Source organism: Hoplias malabaricus, chromosome 5 (genome assembly GCF_029633855.1).
Source record: "Hoplias malabaricus isolate fHopMal1 chromosome 5, fHopMal1.hap1, whole genome shotgun sequence".
In the NCBI taxonomy this organism is placed as follows: domain Eukaryota; kingdom Metazoa; phylum Chordata; class Actinopteri; order Characiformes; family Erythrinidae; genus Hoplias; species Hoplias malabaricus.
Window position 1 is genome coordinate 13,422,784 of NC_089804.1, and position 25,694 is coordinate 13,448,477.

Consider the following 25,694-nt stretch of genomic DNA (forward strand, 5'->3'; position numbering starts at 1 on the left):
TAACCAAGTTAGTCAAAGAGAAAAATAAAATAAAGACCAAATCAGCTGCTCCTGTTCTGGAGTTCGCCTAGTGAAGCAGACCCCTCCTCACTGGGAAAGAGATGTTACAGTGCAGATCATAAAAATACAGCATATTATTATTCATAGCTATCACACTGCAACTTGATAGCACTGGTTGTCCCAGTCCAGCAAATTAGCATATATCTTACTGGAGCTTACAGATGACTCCCTGGAGCTTTTTTATCATTGCAGATGGAAGTAAATGTGGAGCATTCATTTTGTGCTTTAGGTTCTGATCCCCCTGACTCACTCTGCACACACAAAGAGATAATTCACTACCACCTCAAAACCAGGAGCCACATACTGATTTTATGAATGATGGTAGTTATAGTTTTAGAGGGGTTTTTTCAGCATGCTTATGCCATTTTCGTCTTAATATTGGCATTTTGTGGATCTCAGTGGAAATAATTAGTTGCCTCTTGGGCACAGAAAAAAAATAATCTACAACAGAAATGACTGGCCACAGAGATGCTACAGATCTAATTTAGAATAAGGTGTTTTAAGAGTAAGTATGTATATCTGCTTTATAACCTCAGAATTATTGCACTAAATGTGTAAAAACACTGGTTTAACACGTCTGCACACCTGTATGAAATAGGGCCATGTGTTTTTTCATTCTCTTTCCAGTTATCTGCATTTATGTTAAATTACAGTCTTATTCTATGCAAGAAAATTATGTCATGACATTTTTATAAGATTACTATAACATTACTACCGCCTCCTTCTTTCTACACTCGCTTTCCACTGACAGGTTATGTGCACAGTTTCAGATTGTCCTTCTGTTGTCCAATTCACATTTGTGTATACTACAGTCCAGCATTTGAATACTGCCTTTGATGAGATGCATAAATTTAACAGAGGTGACCCCTTTTTTTTTTTACTAAAGATATGAGCTCCATAGCCCATAAAACCTAAAGTCAAGTATGAGCCCTCAGCACTGCAGGAAAGGAACAAGTGCACCGTTCCTAGCTATCTTACTGTGAATTTAATTAAACCAAACGAACGGAAATGCATCTGTGTAAAGAAGCCTTAAAGAATAATTTGATTTCACTGAAAATGAGCTATACACAGTGTATCATGGCTACAATTAACTGCAGTGATTTATTGAAAACAAGCAAAATAGCTTTCCTCTGCCTGGTTGTTCTTAAACTGCCTGAGTTTATAAATGAAGCACATGTGGCATCATGTCAGATATTTCATTGACTATAAAACACTAAGCTCATAAATCATCTCTCTCTGGGAAACTGTTTACTGAAACAGGAGGAAGTTTAGGTCTAACTTGCTTTGTGTTTTTTTTTATTATTATTTCCTGAAGTTTGCCTTGAAAAACAACAGGAAACAGAATAATGGACATTTTTTCTGACATTATTCAGCCCTGAACGATTGCCCTTTGCACAGGGACAAAGAAAAATAGCTAAATCGATTGCTACTTCTTTTAGATAAGTATGTTCATGCAATCAGCAACATGCCGCTATTCCATTTGAATTATGGATAGACATGATTATGTGCAGTTTTTTATATTTTTGTCTGAAGGATTGCTCCTGTGTAAAGATTATTTCAGAAATATACTTGGACAAAATGCAATAAGTGCATTTACGTACATTTCTGTAAAGTGTGAGATTACATATAGAATTATAGGACTATACACTCTCATGCTTTATTGTAAGCATGCTCATTATGTATCTTTGGGTTCCTACAGATATAAAGTGTGATTGGGATGGTGTGTATATCTGTGTGTAGAGTAGTTATCAATGCACGCATGCAATCTTTCATGAAAGCATCCCAATTCCAATAATGTCGAACATGCTGTCTAGCACGGTTCCTCTTTTTGTGTTTTTCAGGTAAAAATAGTTATGCATTATATGGAGTGCTTATAATGAACGTTCAAGTGATTCCCTTTTTAGCAATCCATTCCTGCTATCTGTATTATGTTTCCCTAAAATTAGATATACATGTTTCTGTTTCTACTTGTCCATTCAACAGGATGTGGCTGGATAGGTTCATAGGCCTGTGTTCTCATTCTGTACTCACCCATATTCCCCACCCTTCAGCACTGATCACTTCACCCACTGCTGTTTGCTGATTGCTCTGATTTCTTTCTGGATCCTTTAGCACCTCTTTATGTGCAGCACACTGCTCGGGTCTGGCTTCAACTCTCTGCCTAGCACTGCTCTGTGATGGCAGCACTGCCACTGCAAGTAAATCAAGGATTTGACTTGGTACTTTCTTCCAGCAGCTCAGTCACTTGTGCTAATGTCTGCCAGTGGGTGGGAGGAAATCAGAGCAAACTAATCTGCAGAATTCACCCACATACCTTAATTAACATGCTTTAACTGTGGGGAGCTGGACCAATGTCCTGGACAATTGGGTGATCTCCCTGATTAACCACCTGCTAAGCCTACTAAATTAGTGAGGAACTGGGACATCAATCTATGCATCCAGATTAAAGTCCAGACCTGCCGGGTTGCAACGTACACACAATAGTTTACAGAAACATAGCGTCCTGCAGACATGAAGTGACTCAGCGAACAGAAATATAATAGATTGTACCAGACCTAAAAAGTCTTAGACAAGAGGTAAACAAGAGGATGTGTAAAACGAGAGGAATATTGGACATGTGTTTGAAAATGGAAGCAGCAATGCAAGACACCTAGGTCCAGATTAAAGATGAAAACTCCTAACCTGGTTGTGTTTTATTTACAGAAAGTGATAACCATGAGGTAAACTGTGTTTTGTGTTTTATATGAAGAAGGCGAATGTTGAGAGGTGTAAATTCAATAGTTTAAAATTAAGGGTATTTTTCTTTGTGGTGTGTATGTTTTAAACAAATAAAGTTTTAAGATTTGTGAGAAGTTTTAGTGACATGATATACAGTCAGTTGTGGTTTGGACTGAAAATTTGGCAGAATTATTTTCAAAATTTTGTTTATTCAACCTATAGCGCTATCTGAGCTTCACATGAGTATTCAAACAGTAAATAATGCCAATAATATTCAAATGGAACCTTGGTGGAACTAAATGTTTGAGTTCTAAAATTGTGAATAAGAAGTAAGGATTTGCCTCCTAAAATGCCATTTATGTTTGAAAGGAATGTCATGTATGTAAGGTGTATTTAGACAGTTAAGCTTGTTAATTCAGGAAAAACAGTGTTGTTATTTTTTGTTATTTAATGATATATATCACTTGTGTACAGTGGGCAGTTCTTCAGCTAAGCACCTGAACAGAATGAAGTCATATTTACTACTTAGCCACCTGGTATATACAACTTTCTGATGAGCACCCGAGTAAAGGCTTGTAAATGCATGGAAAATGAAGAATGCCCATTCACCTTTTTTGATTTTCTCTATTGTAGGTAGAACACTTTTCTGTGCAAATAGGTCAATATTGACACATTAATTGTAGTCATTAGCTTCCAAAGTTCTTAGATTTTCTCTTGTTTGTTCATGTAGGTTCCGTTTTCGTCAAACTGACAACCTGGTCAAGGGGTGGGAGAAGACGAAGAGGTCACAAACTCTTAATTTTAAATATGTAGGGCATTACCACCTCAAGCGTTTAAAGGAGCAGAAGGAATAAAAAGATAGATTGAGAACAGTTTAAAATAAAATAAATTAACAAATAAATAAACACTCCCAAGTGCTGAACTATACAGAACAGTGCTTGTAGCATTGGGAGAGCTAGAACGTTTTCAGCTTTGCACATTCATTCATTTATTGTCTGTAACCATTTATCCAGTTCAGGGTTGCGGCGGGTCCAGAGCCTACCCAGAATCACTGAGTGCAAGGTGTAAAAAGTTCTGCCAATGGGAGTGTTTATTTAAGAGAAGCAGTCTGATCTATGGCATCAGATCCAAATAAAATGTTAGAAAATAATAGTTGAGAAAATAATTTGTGTGAGGAAAACCACGTCAGGCAAACAAACATTTCCTGAACCTGATAAGCGGTTACGGACAATGAATGAATTATAATCTTGTTTACATTCTCACATTTGTGCATTGGCCTATGTTCATAGTACGCCTGATAGCATGCAGCTGGCTGTGTTAACCGGTTATAGAAATGAAGGTTATTTGAGCTCTGTTACCCAAAGCTTATCATCGTTATTGAGCAAAAATTAATCATGAAACAAATTGATATAGTTTTATCTCCCAGTGCTATTGCTCATTTCATATATTTTGTATATTCACAGTGTTCAAAGAAAACGTTATCTCCATGTTTTGTCATTTGAAAACAGCTGCTATCCTACACATTTTGTGAAAATGTCCTGATTTTTTAAAAAGAAAAATATTTTTACGTAAAGTTCCTTCCTCTATAAAGTTAGTATTTTGGAGTTACATGTTTTTCTTTGGACAATGACAATAGGTAAAGCTGACAATGTCATGTTAAATTCTGGTTTATAAGAGATTTGGAAACAAATCCCTTCCCTTGGCCTAGATTGATAGATTGGCAGAGAACTATGGATTGATAATCATAAAAGAACATGCTTTGGGGTACTTGAAGTGTGGTTTTTTTTTTTTTTTGCTTTTCAAAAAATCTGTCTATCAACAACTGGTTCAAACAGTGTCTAAAAAAATAGTGATTTATCATTAATTTTCTGTAACAGCTTCATCCAATTCAGGGTTGCAGTGGAGTTGGAGCCCACCAGTCCATAGCAGTGTCTCCCAATCACTCACACGCTCACTCCTGTGAACAGTTTCACACAGCCTACCAACATTTGCTTTTGATTTGTGGGAGGAAACCAAAGCACCCAAAGGAAACCCATGTTGACACAGGGAATAAAACACCCAACACCTCACAACACCAGTTACCCAAGGCGAGGATATTCATAAACTATTACAAATTAAATAGATATCTCAGATTGTTTGGAAAATACAATAAACTGTAAAATTGCTTTGTTTTAAACACAATGACTTAGCAATTTTGAATATTTTATGTAATTGTCTTATTTAAACTATTCTGTTAATAAGCAGAGCATCATGTGAAACTATAGCATATCTTTACAGGGAGGTGGGGACACTACCGGCCAATCCCAGCTCAGTGGGGCGGTCTTTCTCTGCTGTGAGCGCATGGTGTGAGTGCATCAGTAGAGCAGTGCTCCAGACAAACAGCAGCATGCAATCCTTCAGGTTGTGGATTCTCGCTTCCATCACCACAGTAAGTACTCCCACTCACACACATTATTCTGTACAACATACCCTCTGATCTTTATGTTCATTTATGGGCTTTTCTGCCTTTTTCAGAAGTTACAGGAACATTGGTTCTGTTTTCTCAGAGACATAATATATAACACATGATATATTTGTACTTCGTACAGAGGTGTCTTACAGTACCTTATTTGAGTATCTTCAAAGTATATGTCTTTACAATTAAACATGACGGTGAAAACATTCATCCAATTTAATAGTCTCTTTAATATATTTCTTCTTCCTTGTTCAGGGCTTAAGTGATGTGTTTCTATAGCACGTTGTTTGCACTGATGGTACTCACACACTTTATTTTCAAATTTAGGACTTCACACCAGACAAAGTTAACATCAGTTTGCATTTTTTTACATGTTCCAAGTATTAGCTCTATTCAGAAATATATTTTTTGTTATATAGTTTTCACTCCAGCCTAAGTCATTATTTTATTACGGATATGATGGTTTTACTGGATGCTTTTTTGTCTGATCTACATTAAAGTTGCTATATGCCATTTTAACGAAGTGTAAACTGAGTTTTCTTAAAAGAACCAATTAAAAGTTCAAAGATACAGAATTTCTAAGGAGGCAGGCAAATTGCTGTTTATTAGTATAATGCTGATTTTGGCATTTTTAGAACTTTAGATTTAGATTAGACAGTTTGAGATATGTAAACATTCATGATCGTCATTTGTTGCAGTTCATATGTGACATTAATATGTAAATGCAGGACATGGTTCAAACAACCAAATCATACCCTACACCTCTGAACTCTACATCAGGCTTTAAAGGCGAACTTACAGCAGAAAAACACACATTGTATTTTAGATTATGTTTTTCATCCTGACTACTACTTCCTTCAGTTTTATTTGAATATCCTAATATGTTGCAGTTTTTGTTGACAGATGAATTAAAATACTTAAATACTACACATGCTCTGTCTATCATAACTGTGTTAAATCCTTCTGCTTTTAAACAGAGTGGATTTGTGGTCTAGGCAACTAATTATCATTGATAGCATGCATTAATTTGAAGTGGACTAAGGGGTGCTAAACTAATTGTTTTAACTCAAGCATTGGCATGCCAGCTCTTTTGTAGCCTGACTGCGCTGCCACATAGTCACTATAATTTCACCTCCATCTTCTCTGCGTTGATTTCTCTTTCCATTAGGATAATGATGAATAACAGCGTGAAAGCTTTAGTTTAAATTAATGCTGTTGTTGGAATGCATTAGCTGGTTCATTCTATAGGCTTTGAAGAACAGAGGCCAGGGAGCATTTTGTGTCCTAGGCCAATGAGAGCTTCATTCCACACACACAGGACTGAATGACACATTCATTCATGAACACATGCTCCAGGCCTTGTTTTTCTACTCAGACCACCGTCTTTTCTGCTGCATGTGGACATATGGTGCATATGGTGTTATATGTATTTACATATCTGCTGTGTCATCTTTTACATATAGACAGTATTTAATGAATAAAATTTGTTTTTGGACAAATGTGGTTGTGGAAAGCAGCACAGAAACCGGGTGAATAATATATGCGATTTATATTTATATATTATCCTTATCAATATTTATATAAAATGAACACTCCTAACATTTTAATTTTTGCTCTCACTCTCCATTTTCCCAGCTCCACTGACAATTCAGGAGAACATTTTAGTTCTACAATTCCAGAGAGTAGTCTGTCTGTTGCTTTGAATACTTTTTTCCCCCTGTTCTTCAGTGGTCAAAACCCACACAGGACCACCACAGAGCAGGTATGATTTGGGTGGTGGAACATTCTCAGTGCTGCAGTGACAATGGAGTGGTGGTGGTGTGTTAATATGTGTTGTGCTGGTACAGGTGGATCAGACACAGCAGTGCTGCTGGAACCCTGTATCAACTCACTGTCCACTCTGTTAACAATACCTACCTCTTTGGTCTACCTTGTAGATGTAAAGTCAGAGAGAGTAGCTCATCTTTCACTGAACAGTTTGTGTGCAGCATACATGCTCTATGGTGATACATGGGGGGTTCTAATCATGGCAGAACATGATCCCAGGGGGTTTACAAAGTATGATGAGCAACAGATGAACTACAAAGTGCTCCTCTGAGGTCAGTGGAGCTGAGAGAATGAACAGTGGGTGTAGAAACAAGGAAGTGGTCATCAGTATGAATACATCAGGCTGTCTCACTAGTGCCTTATGTCTTCTGTCTGGGATCAGTTGCCACAGGTCTCTCTGCTCTGTGGGCACCACTATAAGTGCCAAATAGGGCTTGACAATCATTCAATATCAATATGTATCGCAATATAAACATTTTCTTCTTATAAACAAATTATATGATTTTTATATAAAATTTCAATATATATATATATATATAAAATAAGGGCGGCACGGTGGCGCAGCAGGTAGTGTCGCAGTCACACAGCTCCAGGGACCTGGAAGTTGTGGGTTCGATTCCCGCTCCGGGTGACTGTCTGTGAGGAGTTGGTGTGTTGTCCGCGTGGGTTTCCTCCGGGTGCTCCGGTTTCCTCCCACAGTCCAAAAACACACGTTGCAGGTGGGTTGGTGACTCGAAAGTGTCCGTAGGTGTGAGTGAATGTGTGTGTGTCTGTGTTGCCCTGTGAAGCACTGGCGTCCCCTCCAGGGTGTATTCCCGCCTTGCGCCCAATGATTCCAGGTAGGCTCTGGAATCACTCGGTTTTAAAATTTGTTTCAGAATATGAATATTGAGAAAGCCAAGAGGTTTTAGTTTGATGGTTATGTCAAATTGCTTTCAGTTCTTGGCAGTTTTTCTGCTGTGGCTTTTTAATTGTTTAAATCAATATCGGAATTATATCGTATCAACTGAATTTAACAAATATATTGTGATATAAATTCTGGCCATACCGTCCAGCTATCTTATATAGCTGTCTGTCTTCGTATAAGCTTATTATTAACAATTGGCTTTTTGTATTTGACTCTGTACTCTGACATAGTAGAATTGGAACAATTACAGCAAGGTTAAAGTGCACAATGCCAGCTTTAATTTGAGGGTATTATCAAATGTATAATGGAGGAACCAAATGGGGATGACGGTTTTACACTTCCCCCTTTTCAGGCGAACATAAAGTCTTGTGCACATTGATATCATAAATACCCTGCTTTGTAGCAATTCTTTGTGAACACTGACTGATTTTCTGACACATGCAAATCACTAGTTGACATGTATTGTCCACAGTGATGCTTTGACAGGGCTTTATTCTCAGTTCTTGTCTGTTTCAAGAGCATATTTACCTTCAGTCTTCACTAAATTAAATATTGGTTTACTGAGGCTCAGCCTGAGTGACTGACTTGGCTAGACAAGACTTGCACATTTTGGGTTTGGGAAACCTGACAAATGGGTAGGAGCAATAACATGTTTTAAGATATTTGGTGGAATCGGAACAGTTAAGATTCTTTAGTTCTATTCAGAATTTATTCTGCTACTTCCACCGGCCACACCATAAATAAAGACAAGTGATCATGTCCCTCTGGGAAAGATCAAATGCCCATGCACAGTGTGATGAGGTGGTCCTTTGTTTCAATGAGCCGTTCCACATTTTCTTCATTCTTCATTCTGGTGCAGAATCATGTTGCCACAATACTTCAAATTACTTTTTCAACTCTAGGCTAGTATATGTACATTTTTGTTCTTGAAATACTTCATTTAGAAAAACAACTTAGAAATGTAGTTTGTCACCTATGTAGAAAAAAACATAGTAAAGTAAGAGAAAAACACTTGAACAAAGTATCTACTAGTGTAGAAAAGTCAATTCTGAAACTTGAAAAGCAAGAAACACTAAATAAATAAAGACACTAAGTAAAGTGTAGTCCCATTCAGTGCACATACAATGCAGAGAGAGAGAGAGAGAGAGAGAGAGAGAGAGAGATACAGTACCAAGATTATTCAAGGCATTTCAGTAAGTGTAGTAATAGTAGTCATATAAATCCTGCATGAATAATGAATCTATGTTTGAAGACATCGAGGGATTCAGTGCTATAAGATCATTTTAGTCAACTCTTCTCTTTATACTGGCTATTGGCATGTCTTGTGGCTATGGCTATTGGCATGCTGGTCAGTGGCTATGATCTGTTCAGTGACTATGATCCGTGCTTTTTAACTGGTAAACAAACAGCTGTTTTTGACACATCTAACATTAAGGCAGTGGCAGTATTTTATTTTTCAATCTCAAGATGGCATGCTTTACTGCATCTGTTCTCTGGGTTGAGTGCTGTGTGAATCCTATTTCAGGAGGTTTTAGTAGTTTTATGGTGTCTGTTAGCAAGCATTAAGGCCTAGCAACATCACTGTAGTCTGTGTGTGTGTGTATATATATATATATATATATATATATATATATATATATATATATATATATATATATATATATATATATATATATATATATATAATGTTCATTTGTTCATTTTTCATTCTATCAGGTGCTACTCCTCCTCAGGAAGCTCAGCTGGTTCAGCTAGTTCTCATTCTCACATTATCAGGATTAAACTGCCTTATTTATATAAAGGGCTAATAAAGAGTTGCAGTTCCTTCATAGTTCGCATGGATTTTCATGTTAAATCCAGTGATTTGTGTATTTGTCAACTTACAAATGGGTAGGTAAACACAAAAACCAAGATATTATGTGTATCTGAACAAAGTAAGAGTAATGTTTCTTTGCATTTTTAAATGCCTATGTATGTTCTAAAATGTATAAAAAAAAAAAGAAAGGAAAAAATCATTGCATTGTAAGTATGCTCAGGAGTGTCATTTATAGAGGGTAATGAAATTCTGCTCAGGGTTCTGTCTTGTTTCAAACCATATTACCATCCTCGGGTTAATGCTGATGCCTCTCCCTCTTTCATCTGTTACTTTTCTGTCTCCTTAATGGCTAAATGAGTTAGCCTGATAATATCGCCTACCTCATCATGTGAAGTACAGAATGATTGCCTTGGTCCACATTTCCCTTGAGCAAACTGTATACATCTCTCCTCATTTACTTTGTATGGCATATTACCCATTTTAAGCTGAACCACAAAAATGACTTGAGATTCTAATGTGTCAAGCAGTCAGCATAATAGAATACAAGTGGTGCATCACAGAACACTAAGGGCTAAATAATTAATGTCTGTCCCCTTATGAGGATATAACAGGAAGTTTAGTATCAGTATTTATAATAATATTGTGATTTTTCAGTTGGGGCTCTTTTTACCTTCTTAACTTTCATTGTAAAGTCATACATTTATGCTTATTATTAGCTTTTATTTCTTAACAAGTTTTTAATATCTGATGGTGAAAAAGAAAACCTGTCAGTACCATCACCAAGCGTCTTACAGTCAAAACATTTCATGTATATGTAGCTACGTGTTTTGGTAATTCCCATTTTCACGTTTGCAGGAAAAAGATGCAAGGTCAGGGATTTGCTAACACTAGTAAACTGCTAGTGTATGATACATTTTAAATGCATATAATTAATGTGAACATTCCTTTTATTTGTTTATTTATTTTTGTATATACGTTTTTTTTTTTTTGTAAAATACTGCCAAAATGGCATGAATGTTAAAAATAAAATTCAAGTGTGCATCGTACTGCTCTTTCTAATGACAACAGATCCAGCACTTTTTCATGTTGAACTCACAAGCATATCAGGAGTCATCTGGAAATTGTCCCTTTCAGAACATTACATAAAAATATCCATTTATGCTTTTTTTTCTTAATAAAATTAACCATATGAGATTATTGCTTTGGCAACTGTCCAAAAATGCATGATGTTATAAAGAATGAAAAAGGGGCCTTAAGTACCATCTGCAAAATGAACCCACAGTGACCCACTTTGGGGATAGGGGTCAGTTAATGGAGCTCTATCCCATCCTATAAAATGAAGCTGGATATCTCCTAAGGTGCTGGTGTGGTTTGAAAATGACCCATGTAAGCGAAACAGGTGGCTGTCTATCACAGAGATGTGTTTCTAAGTGTGGTGGGGGAAAAAACAGTGTCCATGCCATACTTTTTTATTTTCTCTCTGTTTCACATGTCTGCCCATTCTCTGGTTCCCTCTCCTCTGTTCTCTTCATTCCCCAACCTGCCTTTCAATTCGCCCACTGTTAGACCTGAGTGCAATGATTAAAGAGTTGGGGAGGGGGAAAACAGTATCTTTTGTGAGGCTGATTCATGTTTTCTGATAGCTCAGTCTTTTCATCCTCCATGTTTGAGCATTTTGATGCATTTTGACAGCCTCTTGTCACCACACGGGAGCTTTTCAATTTCATTCTGATGAGAAAGTGACGCAAAAAAAAACCATCCTTTTGCATGCTCCATAATGTTTTAGAGCATAATGAGAAATGGTTCCTGTAGTAATTCACTCTTGGGGTCTTAGATGGCTGTACAGTTTAGAGAACTGTATCAAAGAGCCAACTTTTAAGGGGACGTATTATGTGTCAAGGATGCAATTATACGGCAGTGTTCAATATATGAAAGACTCTGTGACAAATGATTTTGGGTGAACGTTTTAGACACCAGTTTTCACATGGCTCCAGCCATTTGTAGTTTTGTAGATCATAAAGTTCATAGGGGAGGGTGGAAATACACAGGCTAAGACCAGTGCATGATACTGATGTTTAGATGTTACCAAGTAGAAACAACATATTTATGCAGTTACAATTAATTTGTATATATTTTCTAAATAATTGAGTATTGTATCTACTCTTTGCTTTTATAACAAACTTAAAGGAGCACTAGGTAAGATTTGATGTTTTTGTTACCTTGGCTCCCAATATAGTTGCAGAGTGTAATTCACTTTTACAGCACTGTCCTGAAATTGAGGAGGTGTTACTACAGTGCTGAGGCTGAAGTAGCAATGACAGTGTTTTTACAGCTGTAATTTTAGAGTACAAATATTACCTAGTGTTAATTACATTTATTATGGGAGATTTTGCTCAAGGGCTTCACATCTCACGCCTAAAATTCAGGTTTTGTTCAGTTGGTTGCAGCTTTTGCTACTCTTGGTCTCAGTTATTCTAAACACACTCAGTGACTCTGGGCTTTGAGGCAGCAATTCCATTGTTCCAGAACAGCAGCATCTTTTTAATGGATTTTTTCTCAGTATTTTTTCTCTGGATTTTTTTCTCAGTAACTAACTGACTAACTTCTTGTTAGCTCCATAATAAAGTTAAAATTGAACCTGATTGAGAAAGCTTTCGTTCTTTTGGTGTGATTGTTAGAATGTCATTTTCCGCAAGTAACTTAGTAATAGATTTTTAAGTCCAGTTTTGGAAACTCATTTTTGTATTTAAACATTTCCCTCTTTTTTGCTCTTCCTATCATCTGTATATTATATTACACCAGGTCTTCTCAGAAGTCTATTCAGGAAATACTATGGGGTTAAATGGGGTCTGGCCATTGCTATTTATTTATATTTACACATGAATTTACAAAGAATTTACCTGTTTAGATTTTTTATTCAGGGCTGTGGCTTTAGGAAATAAATGTTCTACTCTCCTTTATTTATTGTACAATTTGATAAAAATGTAACCAACACATTAATGCAGTCTTGCATTGTTTGTTTGAGAGTTTGAAATGCATTAGTGCTAAAGGCCCTTAATTGTTTGCTTTTTTCGCCTTGCACATGGCAAAAGCCAATTAGCAGAAATGACCAGCTGAGGGTGTTGCATGCAGTAATCAACACTGTGAAATGAAAACGACCCGAGAACACAGTCACAATGTGCACAAGTGTGGCCCATTAACTGTGTGTACAGATTTTCAAATCCTTTCATGTACTTTAGAAAGCATTGTACTTTTAAAGGATAATAGTTTCACAGGAAAAAACAACACTTAGTCCATTTTATTAGTTCCACTTGAAGTCAGAGACATTAGATCATCTGTTGTTTCTGCACTGTTTGTGTTGGTCGTCCTCTGGTCCTTCATCAGTCGTCACAAGGTGTTGCTCATTGGACACACAGTTGGCTGATAATTTGATTTGGGGATTTAACCCCCACCCAAATAATACCAGTGCAGTGGTGGTCCTGTGTGGGTCCTTATCATTGAAGAATAAGGTGAAAAAGGGCTAAAAATGAGCAGAGTAACAGATGGACTTTCAAGCTGCAAGATCAGAGTAATTGAATATTCGCCCATTGGTGTATACTGAATGGATGGATGGAAAGGGTTTAATGGATGACTGTATTTAGTTGTGTGTTTTGAAACATACCATTTTCTCTGCCATCCATGTGTGGAATCAAAGTATAACATGAAAACCAAAGCATTTCTGCATATCTAGTATGTATGCATGTAGCAGTTTACTTCTTGTTTTCAAGCTAAAGTTAAGTGGATTGTTTCATTCCAGACAGCTTTGTCCTTTAGACACAATGCACAGCTGAATATTAGAATAGCTGATTATCATGTATCCATCTTAAAGGCAGCCTATTTAATTCTAAAGAATGAGGAGAATTTCAAGGTTAGCCATGCAGGATATAATTGTGCTCTTTTAATCATAACTACCCAGTGGGACTCAAGACATCACAGATTTGCATTAAATTAAGAGGCATGATTGGCATGCTGTCAGAAGGATGCTGTTCATGAGAGGACGGACCAATTGATTAGATCCATGCAAAGAATTGCATTATATTCTGCCATCAATGCAGAACTGTGAGCAAAGTCAAGCAATAGTTACATTTGTTGTATAGGGTTTTATCACCCTGTTGATGGAAAAGATTCGGGCACTCCAACACACTAAATGAGTTTCAGTGAAATCAGGAAACAGGAAAGGCTATTATCACAATGTGAGAATTTTTATCTGCAACAGCACGAAGCCTAGCATTCTAACACTAAGATGAACAAGTATGACTGCAATTATTTTCTCTGTTCTCTTTTACTCTTGTGTTCTCTTCCAGTTTAATTATATTAGCATCTAGCAATTCTCATCCAGCACGTTGGCATAAACAAACTCACAGTGACTTGAAAATTGACAGTTTTTCACATGCCATCTAAGCAAGGTTCCAACTCAGTTCCAGTTTGAAAAAACCAAGTACATGCGAAATAACAAATCAACATATCAAAGTAAGACAGTTAGCACTCCAATAACAGCTAGAAAGAGATTTTTCACCGTTTTCTACATAGCTGAGTCACTGAACTGTTATTCAGAGTGTGTTATTATGTCAAATGATTGACTGTATATAAATCCGACAATTTATTTAGTTCAGTGGTCCTTTTGGACAGTAAAATTACAATTTATTTAGTAATTGTAATTGTAATTACTGTAATTGTAATTTTACTGTCCAAAAGGACCACTGAACCACTTATTCTTTTGTTAATAATGGTAAAATAATATCTACTTATTTGGTGACTTGATTTATTTTGCCTTACAATGCTTTTTATGTATCTCTGTGCCATGACAGGATTTAAAAAAACTTGCTTTATGGCCTCTACTATTTTATAGCACACTACTTTGGAGAAAATTTAGCAAACTTGGGTAAACCAGTTTGTAAACCTATCATAAAACAGTGTCTAAGACCTTAAGCATTGTTTTCATCCCCATAATCTTTCTGCGATGCTTTTAAATGTTTTAAAAATGTCTGACATGTCTGTTCCTGTCACAAACACTCTTAAGTACTTTTATGTCCCACATTTGAACAAATCTGGAAACACAATCAAAATTCCTTTTCCAAGATTGTGTGAGCTTTCATCGAGTGTGCCAAACCATGAGAAAAACAATGCCATATTTGACCGACCGAACAAAAGCTGTTTTTCATTAACTGCTTTTCAGTACTTTGCTTAGCATGAAGTGATTTATTAGAGATATTGGCTCTGATTCTATCTGTTCTGCAAAGATCAGTCCAATATACTGATGATACAGAATGTAGGTGAAGCTTATTTAAACCTGGATAGTGGTTTTTGTGTTTGAAGATGTGTTTGGTCATTTTTGAGGTGTTTCATTTTTTTCAGGCGATGTGATTTGACTTGAAGTGATCTGTTAGGTCTCCCACTCTAGAAGAAGAAGTCTGGTGTCAGCTGGAGAGTGCAGTAGTCTACCATCTTTCAAACCTGCATTTAGGAGTGACCAATTGCTCTTCTGCGAAGTAGCAGACAGAGCCTAGACATATAAATTGGCCTTGTGTGTTAGCAGGTTTTGCTGTTTTGTTTATGTGAGTTGGAATGGAACAGGCTTTCAGACAGTTACATGGTTCAGCCAATTCAGAAATGTGTGATGCTATGCAATTATTGCTGTCACACCACTACAAATTACACTGGATTCATACCGGATTCAAATTGCTTAACAATTCTTCTTGTCAGACTAAAAACACACTGCACACATTAAATTCACCAGTGTTAATTCAACACTGTTAGTGTAAACATGTAACACTTGTCAACACTCAGTGTTAATTTAACACTAATAGTATTGATTTAACCATGGTGTATATGCTGCTGAATTAAGATCACCGCTATTTGTGTAAAAACTACTAATGCTGTTCATTCGTAGTAGTTTAAAATCACATCTTGTAAGCATTCACTTAATTACTGACAGTGTCTCATCAATTTACTTCCACAAAACTTTAAGGGAATGTCTGTGACATGTTTGGTCAATAAAGCACACTACAGGAATCAGACACAGCAGCACAATTCTCGCCCTTTTTAAACAGCCCTGTTTTGAGTGGCCAGTTCCAGGGCTGTTTCCTGTAAATGATAATGAACTCCACATGGCTCACAACTGCATCAATTGAGCAACAGCAATAGGTTCTCTGATTCCTGCACTCTTATCATATCAGATTTAACCCCACCTTGACGCTTGTGATTGGAAATATTCAGAGGAAGGGATGGTAAAATTCAAATTTTAACACTTATAGCATATTAAATGGGGCAAAATCAGGGCGGCTCATTTCATTCAAAACTTCTGTCTTAAGCACAAGAAACTAACTTGGTCTGGTTTCAAAGGTTGTATGCTTGTAGTCATTCCAGATGCCCAAATGTCTAGGGAAATGCACTGAAAATGACTTTTTCATATGTCCACTTTAACTTCCCACCAACAAGTAGATTTCTCATGTCGTTGTTCTGTTTCTGAGTTGTTGATTCATAGTCAGTGTACAATGATATGACTTGGGGTCCTTTTAAACCGTTAATTACTGGAATTTCTGTCCTTAGAATTTTTTTTTAACTAATCTTAACTATGTCAGATGTGTTGTAAGGTAGGTATTCAATAGAAGAACATAATTTTTTTGTCACTAATTCTATATTTGTTATTTATGAATAAGTCTTCACTGACATTAATAAAAAGCAGAAGTTTAAAATATATTGTATAGGTGGGTGTTTCCAATCTTTTGAATTTTTAAAATCTCTGGGTAAAAATGTTTTTGAACTTCCAGCTCCAGCAGTCTGAAGAAAACTGAATCACACACACACATATTCCACACCAACACACCCGTCCATTTAAACTCAGATCCATCTCCATTTCGTGCTTTCATAATCTGTGTTCATACGAAGTACAGTAAAAACCCTTAAGTAATTACAGCAGTTCTCTGGCAGTGTGTTATCACAGAGGGTTTCTCAGCTGTGCAGCTTAGTGAAAGTGCTGCAGGTTTGTTACAGGGGATGAGGTTGACCTCATTTTACAGCAGCACAAAAAAAAACCTTTTACTTGTTCTTTTATTCTTGTCATACCTGCTGCGTGGGAATGGTAGTGCATCTGCTACACTACTCTCAGAGTGCAAAATGAGTCTGTCTATCTCTCTCACACACACACACAAAGACACTAAGCAAGATACTCTGTAAGAGTCATTGAGATTTTTTTGCATTTTGTGTGAGACAAATCAATTATGAGCAATAAAACCATTTCATAGGATGTGGGTAGCTTGAATGAAGAGTGTCTGTTGACTTCATAGAGAAGAGATATGTGTTAAATTACATTGCATTAATGCAGAGTTTTCTGGAGTGATTACATTTTAAAATGTTGCTGCTGTAATAAAACATTTATCTCTAAAGTAGTACATTTAAAATTTAAGAAGAAAACCTTGGCTTAAATGTATTTTAGCAATTTTAATCAAATTATGAACAATAGGGAAACACTACAATTTTATAATCACTTGAAATGTTTGTTAAATGCATTTGGTAATAATCAGTGTATAATGAATACAAACACAGAGGCTGAGGTTTACTCTATACATAAGTGAATTAATACACAGGCACATTTTTGTTGAAAGAACAAATAGGCTGGCAGGCTGCTCAAAAAGTGAGAATCTTCTGTGCCAAATGACAAAAACAAACTTTGTTTCAACAATCATAAATGATAAAAAAAATATTTCATTTTATTAGATTTAGTATCTGATGAATGTTTTAATGTGTGATGTTTGATGTGCTATTATTTGGCTCATATATGTATATGCCATACATATTAAATGAACATGTGGTTCTTAACAAGAATATAATATATAGCAATTTGAATCATTTCTATCAGTCCATCCATTATGGAATGCTGACACAATGTAAAGCATAGTAGAAATAAATGTAAGTTTGACAACAATGGTGGGTACACAGAGAATGAATGCGGTACACTTGTTTAAAGCACTTTTTTCTCAGTGTACCAGATGTGTTCAACACCTGCAATTCACACTCTTTTCTTATCAAGCATCCAAATAACCTGTTGTCAGAAAGCTTTGGCTTTATCTAAAGCAGAGGGGCTGAGCTCCATCTGCCTGAGCTGGCCTCCACTCTCAGGAAACATGTACTTCCTAGCAAAACCTGGCAGGCTCTGGGGTTTCATAAGAGATAAATGGTGCTCTATTACGCAGGCAATTATACATGACTGACAGAATAAATACAGAATACACAAGGCAAGGCTCAGTATTGTTCTAAACAATTTTTTTTTTGAGAAGCACTCTGGTTTTAAACATAAAACTTTAGCATGTTTCAGTGGTCAGAAGTCCACATTCCAGTGACTTGACATGCAGCATTTATTTACTGACTGGCCCTACATTATATAGAATCTAGCGCTGTACTCCATATACTACCTCAGAGATCATTATGCAAAGGAAGAAGAAATAAATATAAAATAGAGAGATTTGTAAACACCCAGATTCGTAGAAAATACAACACACTAGAGACCTTGCTCTGCAGCAATAATCCTGTTTGGCTGGATGAGTGTCATCTCTAAAAAATGTATAAAATATTTCATAAACTAATCCAACCTAAAAAATGTATTTTGTTTAACATGGTGTTTTTACCATGTTCATCTTTTACATTTATATCAGTAAAATCATCAGCACTTTGAATGTGCAATATATATTTAAAAAGTGAGAAACAGGGAGCTCATGGACACTTACTGGAAATCTTGTGAACATGCAATCCATTACACAGTGGGGTGCGTTATTTCACCACGGTTAAATGTCTTGCTGTGATTCTAACCACTGGCCTTTGGTGGATATACTTTATGTCAGTGAATTCACAGCTTTAATGACACGCTTTCAAATTTCAGAAATACCATGTTAATTTTTTTTTTCAGATTCCAGTGGAGAATTCTGAGGTTTGAAATGCCTCCCTCGGGTTCATGGGTAATTACAGGAGTCCCAGCCGCAGGTGCTGTCTGACATTCTGTAAGCTGCTGGGAGATGGTAAAGAAAGTGTATTGAAAATGCAGCTCATGCTTTTTAAAAGTTCTTCTCTATTTACACAGGTCACATCTCTGATATATACAGCAACCCAGTCTTAAAATTACTTTTTTCAAATTAAAACATAATTTTCCTCCCAAGAGCGGCAAGGTGGTGCAGCAGGTAGTGTCGCAGTCACACAGCTCCAGGGACCTGGAGGTTGTGGGTTCGATTCCCGCTCCCACAGTCCAAAAACACACGTTTGTAGGTGGATTGGCGAGTCAAAAGTGTCCTTAGGTGTGTGTGTGTGTCTCTGTCTGTGTTGCCCTGTGAAGGACTGGTGCCCCCTCCAGGGTGTATTCCCGCCTTGCGCCCAATGATTCCAGGTAGGCTCTGGACCCACCGTGACCCTGAACTGGATAAGCGGTTACAGATAATGAATGAATGAATGAATTTTCCTCCCAAGCAGAAATAGTGCAAACTTGTAGAAAATATTTATGGATAAACAATGAAAGGAAGTATTTGCATTTTTTAAAAATACATTTTAAAGGCCAGTTATGTTTTAACAGGGCCATGTAAAACCTGTAATCAGGATTCAAGAGGTATGGCCTTGTCTTTACTTTTTACAAGTAAATATTTCAGAAAAATTTCCAGAAAAGTTGGGACATTATAATCATGTTTAAAAATGTCTTTCTCAAGGTTCAGTTTTTACTTGGTCAAAAGACTAGCACTGAGATTTGAAGACTAGCTTTGAGGTAGAAAACAGTATGAAACAGTTTGTTTGGGTTTTCTTTGTGGTTTTATTCTTTGGAGGAAAAACATAGGACACGTGACGTTTCATGTAATCTTCCGCTTGGGTCAGGGTGACATCATTTACAAAAAAGCTCTCTCCATCTCATTAGGAAATCACTGGATAGCATCTGATTTTACAGCCATCAAGTGCATGACTGCCCCCTCAAAGAATGGCTCTCATGTCTGAGAGAGAATTTTCCAGATATCTTTGATGCAGAGTGCTTGTAGCTTCTGGTTCAAAGAAGATAATACAGCAGACTAGGGACCTTAAAAGGTGTATGTGTGTGTGTGTGTTTTATCATCCTGAATGGAGATATGTCCTTACCATCATATCTATTACAAGGACCATTGAATCTTCTCAGTCTCTTGGTTCATTTGCAGGTGTGTAGGTGTGTGTATATCTGCATTTATATATCTGTGAGTGTATTCATGTGGCTTCCAGAGTCTTAACACCCCTAGTCAGCCCCTACCCCCTTCCACCAGAGCATGAGACTAAACATCAGAAAACCACAGCAGGAACAGGTGCGCCACTCTTCCAAAGTTCAAATCAATTTTCTTATCGCCGGACTAGCAAGTGCTACCTCCTCAGGCACAGTTCCATCCAGCTGGCTTCAGGAAAACTACAAGCAAAGGAGGAAAAAAATGGCACATTACACTGGATCTGCTGTGGAGCTTTACAGTTCAGCTTCAGTGTTCATCTGCTGAGCTGGTAGGGCCAAGTTATAGAGTTTAAGTTAGATTTTTGTAACTTAAGACTTGAAAGTCAGGTTTCTCTGTAGTCTGTGTAAGGACTAGGTAAATCTTAGCCTTTTGAATTGTTGTCTTTATATGCATATAACAACGATTTAAATATATAAATTCTAAACAGCTCTCATTTAGTGTTGCTTATCCTAGGGTTGTATGAGGCATTCTAATAAACTCTGTGCAGCTTTCAATTGATGCTACTTATCGTTAAACACATCTTCATGCAACATAAATTGAAACATATGCTGTGAAATTTAAAGCTTACATCTGAAAATCTTCATTTAGAAATTCTGTAAAGCATCAGTTTAACGCTGCATCTGAAGCCATTCACGGAGAAGATGAATGGAGAATAATCCACGTGAATGCATAGCAGGCTCTCATCGGCTAAAGCAGATGATTTGTGGTCTATTCAGGATATGCAGAAGTCCCCTCACCCACATAAAGGAAACTCTGTGGGAGCAAAAAGAGAGAGAGTGAGAGAAAGAATGGAAGAGTGCTTTAATAGTCTAATGCATTGTGGAGAGGTGAACCAGCTCGCTCCATTAATAAAGCTGTCACAGGAAGGTGGGTATCTATCTATTTTCACTGATGATCATAAGTGAAGCCTGCTGTAGAAAACTGGTGAGCTGAATGAAGTGCTGAACGTTTATTAGCTCTGAATACTCTGAAATCTACCTGTGCACGGGTTTAGCTGGATCACCATTTTGCTTTAGCAGATTAAAGGGGAGCAGTCTTTGTGAATGAGTTTCCAGTATGATCACTGCATACCCATACTACTGATGCTACGTTCTTAATGAAGGTGCCACAAAGGGCTTTGAGAGATGCCAAGAACCTCTTTTGGTTCCATAAAGAACCATTATTGCTAATTGTTTAAATGAGTAAAGAACCTTAAGATCGAGTGATGGATTTTTAAACCTTTAAATGGGATTTTCCACACTCACACAGCTCTTAAGCAAACATGGTTCTTTATGGAGCTAAAAATGGTTCTTCTATGGCATTGCCATAAAACCTTTTGTGCCTCTGATCCCTAATGAACACACCTGAAATTCATCCTCATAATTGGACTGGTCAAAAGAAACTTTTTTATTTTCTATTTCCATTTCAGAAACAAGAGCTAGCCAAATAGGAACCACAAAATATAAATGGAGAAATATTATAAAAAAAATTAAAAAACACTTTTTCAGCTCATTAGTTAAGAGGTTTCTGGAGCTCCTATCAACTCACAAACTGTGAAATAAACAACAGAGTCAGTTTTTTGTGATCTGCTTATATCAGATAGCATCATTCTGACTTACTGTTTTTTACGTAGATGTCAGGAATATTAGAAATTTCCTGCTTCATGATCTGCGTATCTCCAGTCACAGTGCTGGACTTATGTTAATGTGAGAGGGCAAACCTGTGATTAAATAGAGTAAAACAACCACGCATGACTAAGAAGAAATACAAGCCCCATTTCCAGAAAAGTTGTGATGCTGTGCAAAATGTAAATAATAATGTAAATGATGTGCAATAATTTAAACCCTGGGTGGTTTATCAGTGAGAGATTAAACCTAGTCCTAGACTATGTTCTGCTTTCAATGGAAAATCACAACTCAAAAAGCTGACTAGGCTAGGCTTAATCCCTGTCTGGGAAACCACCCCTATTTGATTATATAGTATATAAGGCAAGGCAAGTTTATTATATATTTATATAAACCCTATATACATTATTGTAGTATAGACATATATACATTTATATGTATTACATACATTATATGTTGAAACAAAGAAATGTAAATTGTCTTTCACAGAGTGGTGAACCCCTGCCACCTGAAACTTCTGAATGATCCAGGCTCTCTGCAATGTTCTTTTTTAACCTTTTTTAATCATGTCACACACCTGTTCCCAACTAACCTCAAAAGACAAAAAAAAGATTAGTACAATCACGCATTAAACTGGACTTTTTGCTCTCTGCGCTGTAGAAAATGGGATTTTATCTGATGTTTTAAAGTAAATATTGTATATGTTGCTTGAGTGATTTATAATAAAGGTTAGTTCAAATTCTCTCTCTCTCTCTCTCTCTCTCTCTCTCTCTCTCTCTCTCTCTCTCTCTCTCTCTCTCTCTCAGGTCTGGTCGAGTTTGCACCCAGAGTGTGAATATATATTTCAGTTGGAGAGAGAAGAGCAGCGGTGTCAAAAAGAGATCACTGAACATGGAAACCTCAGCACCACAGGTCAAATGCCTTTCAATTTCTCTTATAGATATGAGAATAGGTCTCTGACCTCACAAGCATCCAGTTCTGTAAGGTCATCATTGTTCAGAAGGCTGCACGGCACCAGATGCCTTTCATGACCAGTAGAATAGTTTTTCTACATCCTTCCAAGGTGAAATGGATTAATGCTGCCTTCATCACAGCTGAGTTAGCCTTATGAATGGTGACATACAGCAAAGTGTTAGCTTTTTAGTAGCTGTTTACTGTCACAGTTTTCTTTGATAGAAGGTGTATGAATATATTTTTATTAGGGTTTTTAACACACCTTTTCTGGTGTTTTGGTATTGGCCTATATATTCACTAATAACAAGGAGTTAATTCCAACAAAATAATCCCTGAAAACCATGACCGTGAAATAGATTAAGTGGAAACATATGATGTTGATATTGATGAAGAAGATGATGATCCCTGAACATCATCTTCTTAAGTAATTAACAACATTTTTTATATATAAATATTCATCAATATTTATTTAAAAAAAGTATTTTACAGCAGTATTCATTTGATGATGTTATTGTGGTTGATTTTTAGCTGTAGCTTTTGGTGCTTTGGGTCAGTTTTGGCAGACTCAGTGGGCACACTTAAATTTGCTTTATTTGTGTGTGTAGAGCGAATAAAATGGAATGATATATAAGCTGCCACCAATCCCTGACCGCAGCAGAATTCCAGCAGGCATATGTCTATATACATTACAGTGTAACACCCAGCTCAGTGTATCCGTCATGCTGCTGCTTAACAATTCATACACTTTTACTGTGTATATGCATGAAAGATTCCATTTGGATATTTAATTCTGTGTTTGTGTGTGTGTAGGCTGTCCCCCAGTATGGGAATCAGTAGTGTGTTGGCCAAGGGCAGGAGTTGGAGAAACAGTACACTCCCCCTGTCCTGCAGTCTTCTTTCTCTTCAGCAACAACACAGGTACATACTGACCTCATTACAGCAATGACACACCACATGCATCTAAGCCATTAGTCATTGTGATTTATCAAAAAACTCTTTATAAGGCAACAATCAAATTAATTTGTTAAGTTCAAAGCTGTCAGTTAGTAAACTGTTCAGTCTTAGGACTGATCTTGACAAAGATGTGCCACTTCTGACCCACTGTCAGTTCTGCAAACTGATGTGAACCAAAGGTGACCAACATATCCAAAATGTTCATTTGGTGCCTTTTCATGTTGCAAGGGAATCATAATCATGAAAGATTTGGGCCAGACTAAAGCCAGATTTATGTTGTTATCTGAGAGATTGCAAATTAAAATTTTCTACTGGTGTATTGTATTTAATGATCTTTTTATTCTTGAATTTATTTCATTATTTAATTCTAAAATACAGTTAAAACTGTTCATAATGCAGCAAATGGAAATTTGCCACTATGTAAGTGGAATAATCATTCTGTTTTCCTCAGCGTATAGTTCATATGCAGATACGTCACTCTCTGAGAAACTGTGGTCTATCATTAGGAGCTGTTGAGAATTTCAAACATGCTTGAAAGTACTGAGAATTCTGCGCCAGCTCACAGAAAAATGCATCACTGAACCGTTCAAACTACTTCAGCAGTTGTCACAGACATATATGAAGCAATTTGTCGCCAAGCTGTGTGTCAGAGATACTGAGAAATTGATTTGTGACATGTAAGTCAGAGCTAAATTTGTACAAAGACATCCTGTAGCTTAGGACAGACCTCCAATAATAAATTAATAGACAAACATGGCATTTGCTCTGTGTTCTTTGAGGAAAAGTTTTTTTAATTGATAGTATTGTTTTCTGTAAGCCCTGTTACACAAATCCAACTACTTCACACCTCAAAAGCCAGATTTTCACAAAGGAATTAGATTTCTTCATATAGAAAGCAATGATTTTGCTGCTACTCAAGCAACCAATATGTTAATGTCCCATACAAAACTAAACAATCCGCTACTATACACCAGTCCAAAAGATAAACACATAAATCTGTCACATTATCTACCCATCTTAGGTTATTTTAAATTTGTGCCCTCATAGGAACTACCAAAAAAAAATCTTTTCACACACCACCTGCATTCTACTAATCAGTAACTGCACACCTCCCGCAATCTTCCAATCAATAGTGTCATGCTCCCTACACCGCAGGGTTTCTTTCTCATTCACAGGAACGACGGAAGTGAACAAAAAATAAAAACAAAAGAAATATCCCTCTATGAAACATCAGTCTCTGATCTCCTCTGGAGACAATTCAAAGGTGTAAAGACACAAAAAGATAGATTTGTGCTCAAGGGAATGCTCAGGAATTTCAGTAACACACCGCCTGGAACATGTCCCTCTACAGACACAGTCCTCATTCCCTGGACAGGGGCATGGCTGGACATGTTAGGGGGAAAAGGACACAACTGAGAACCAAAAAGACTTCACTCAAAGTTCATACTCCTTATATATTATAGATTAGAAAAGAGAGGAACTTAGAAAAGTGTCTTTTATAGGTAACAAATGACCCAGAGCAGTGTACCCCCGTGTGGGCTGTCCCTCATGTGAAACTTTTTTTTTCAGAAATGTTATTTGAACATTGATATTTCATAGGGAACACTGAAATACTGCAATTCATATGTGGAGCACAAAAGTGAAGGTGAAATGTGTTTAGTCATCACTGCAAAGCAATACTACTAAAGTTTAACTCACTGTGAACACAGTGAACACACTCACACACTAGTGATTACAGACAGTGAACACTCACCTCAGTTCTCAAGCCAAAGTTGTGGGTTGCGTGATTTGTTGAAGGACACTTCGGTAGTGGATGTTGAAGGAGGATTTTCATTTCTCCAGCCCTCATTATTCCTGCTAAGCAAACAGGCAACCTTTCATTCCTAAGCATGCTTTTGGAACCTTTAGGCCACAGCTGCCCCAGAAGAATTATTATAACAGATGTAACCCCATAAGGTTTTACAAAGGCTCCGGTACGCCCCACTTAGTGTGTATTGTAATATGTGGATATGCTATTTTGACATGTTAGATTTGCACTGGATTGAATATAGCTAATGCAGCTAACAGGTATTGGAGGACTTTACGTAAACTGCCTGCCAATATATCTGTAACAAAATTTCAAAAAGGATGGCTTTTACTA

At 36.8% G+C, this 25,694-nt stretch overlaps 1 protein-coding gene across 1 annotated transcript in view; it reads left to right on the forward strand.

Moving 5' to 3' along the window:
* Positions 1–5,164: 5,164 nt before the first annotated feature.
* ghrhrl (growth hormone releasing hormone receptor, like) overlaps positions 5,165–25,694 on the forward strand; it is a 38,504-nt gene continuing 17,974 nt past the window's right edge. Inside the window, exons 1-3 of the mRNA XM_066672300.1 lie at positions 5,165–5,206; positions 22,453–22,558; positions 23,411–23,518. Of these exons, the coding sequence (XP_066528397.1) occupies positions 5,165–5,206; positions 22,453–22,558; positions 23,411–23,518 (256 nt within the window). The remainder of the gene's footprint in view (positions 5,207–22,452; positions 22,559–23,410; positions 23,519–25,694) is intronic.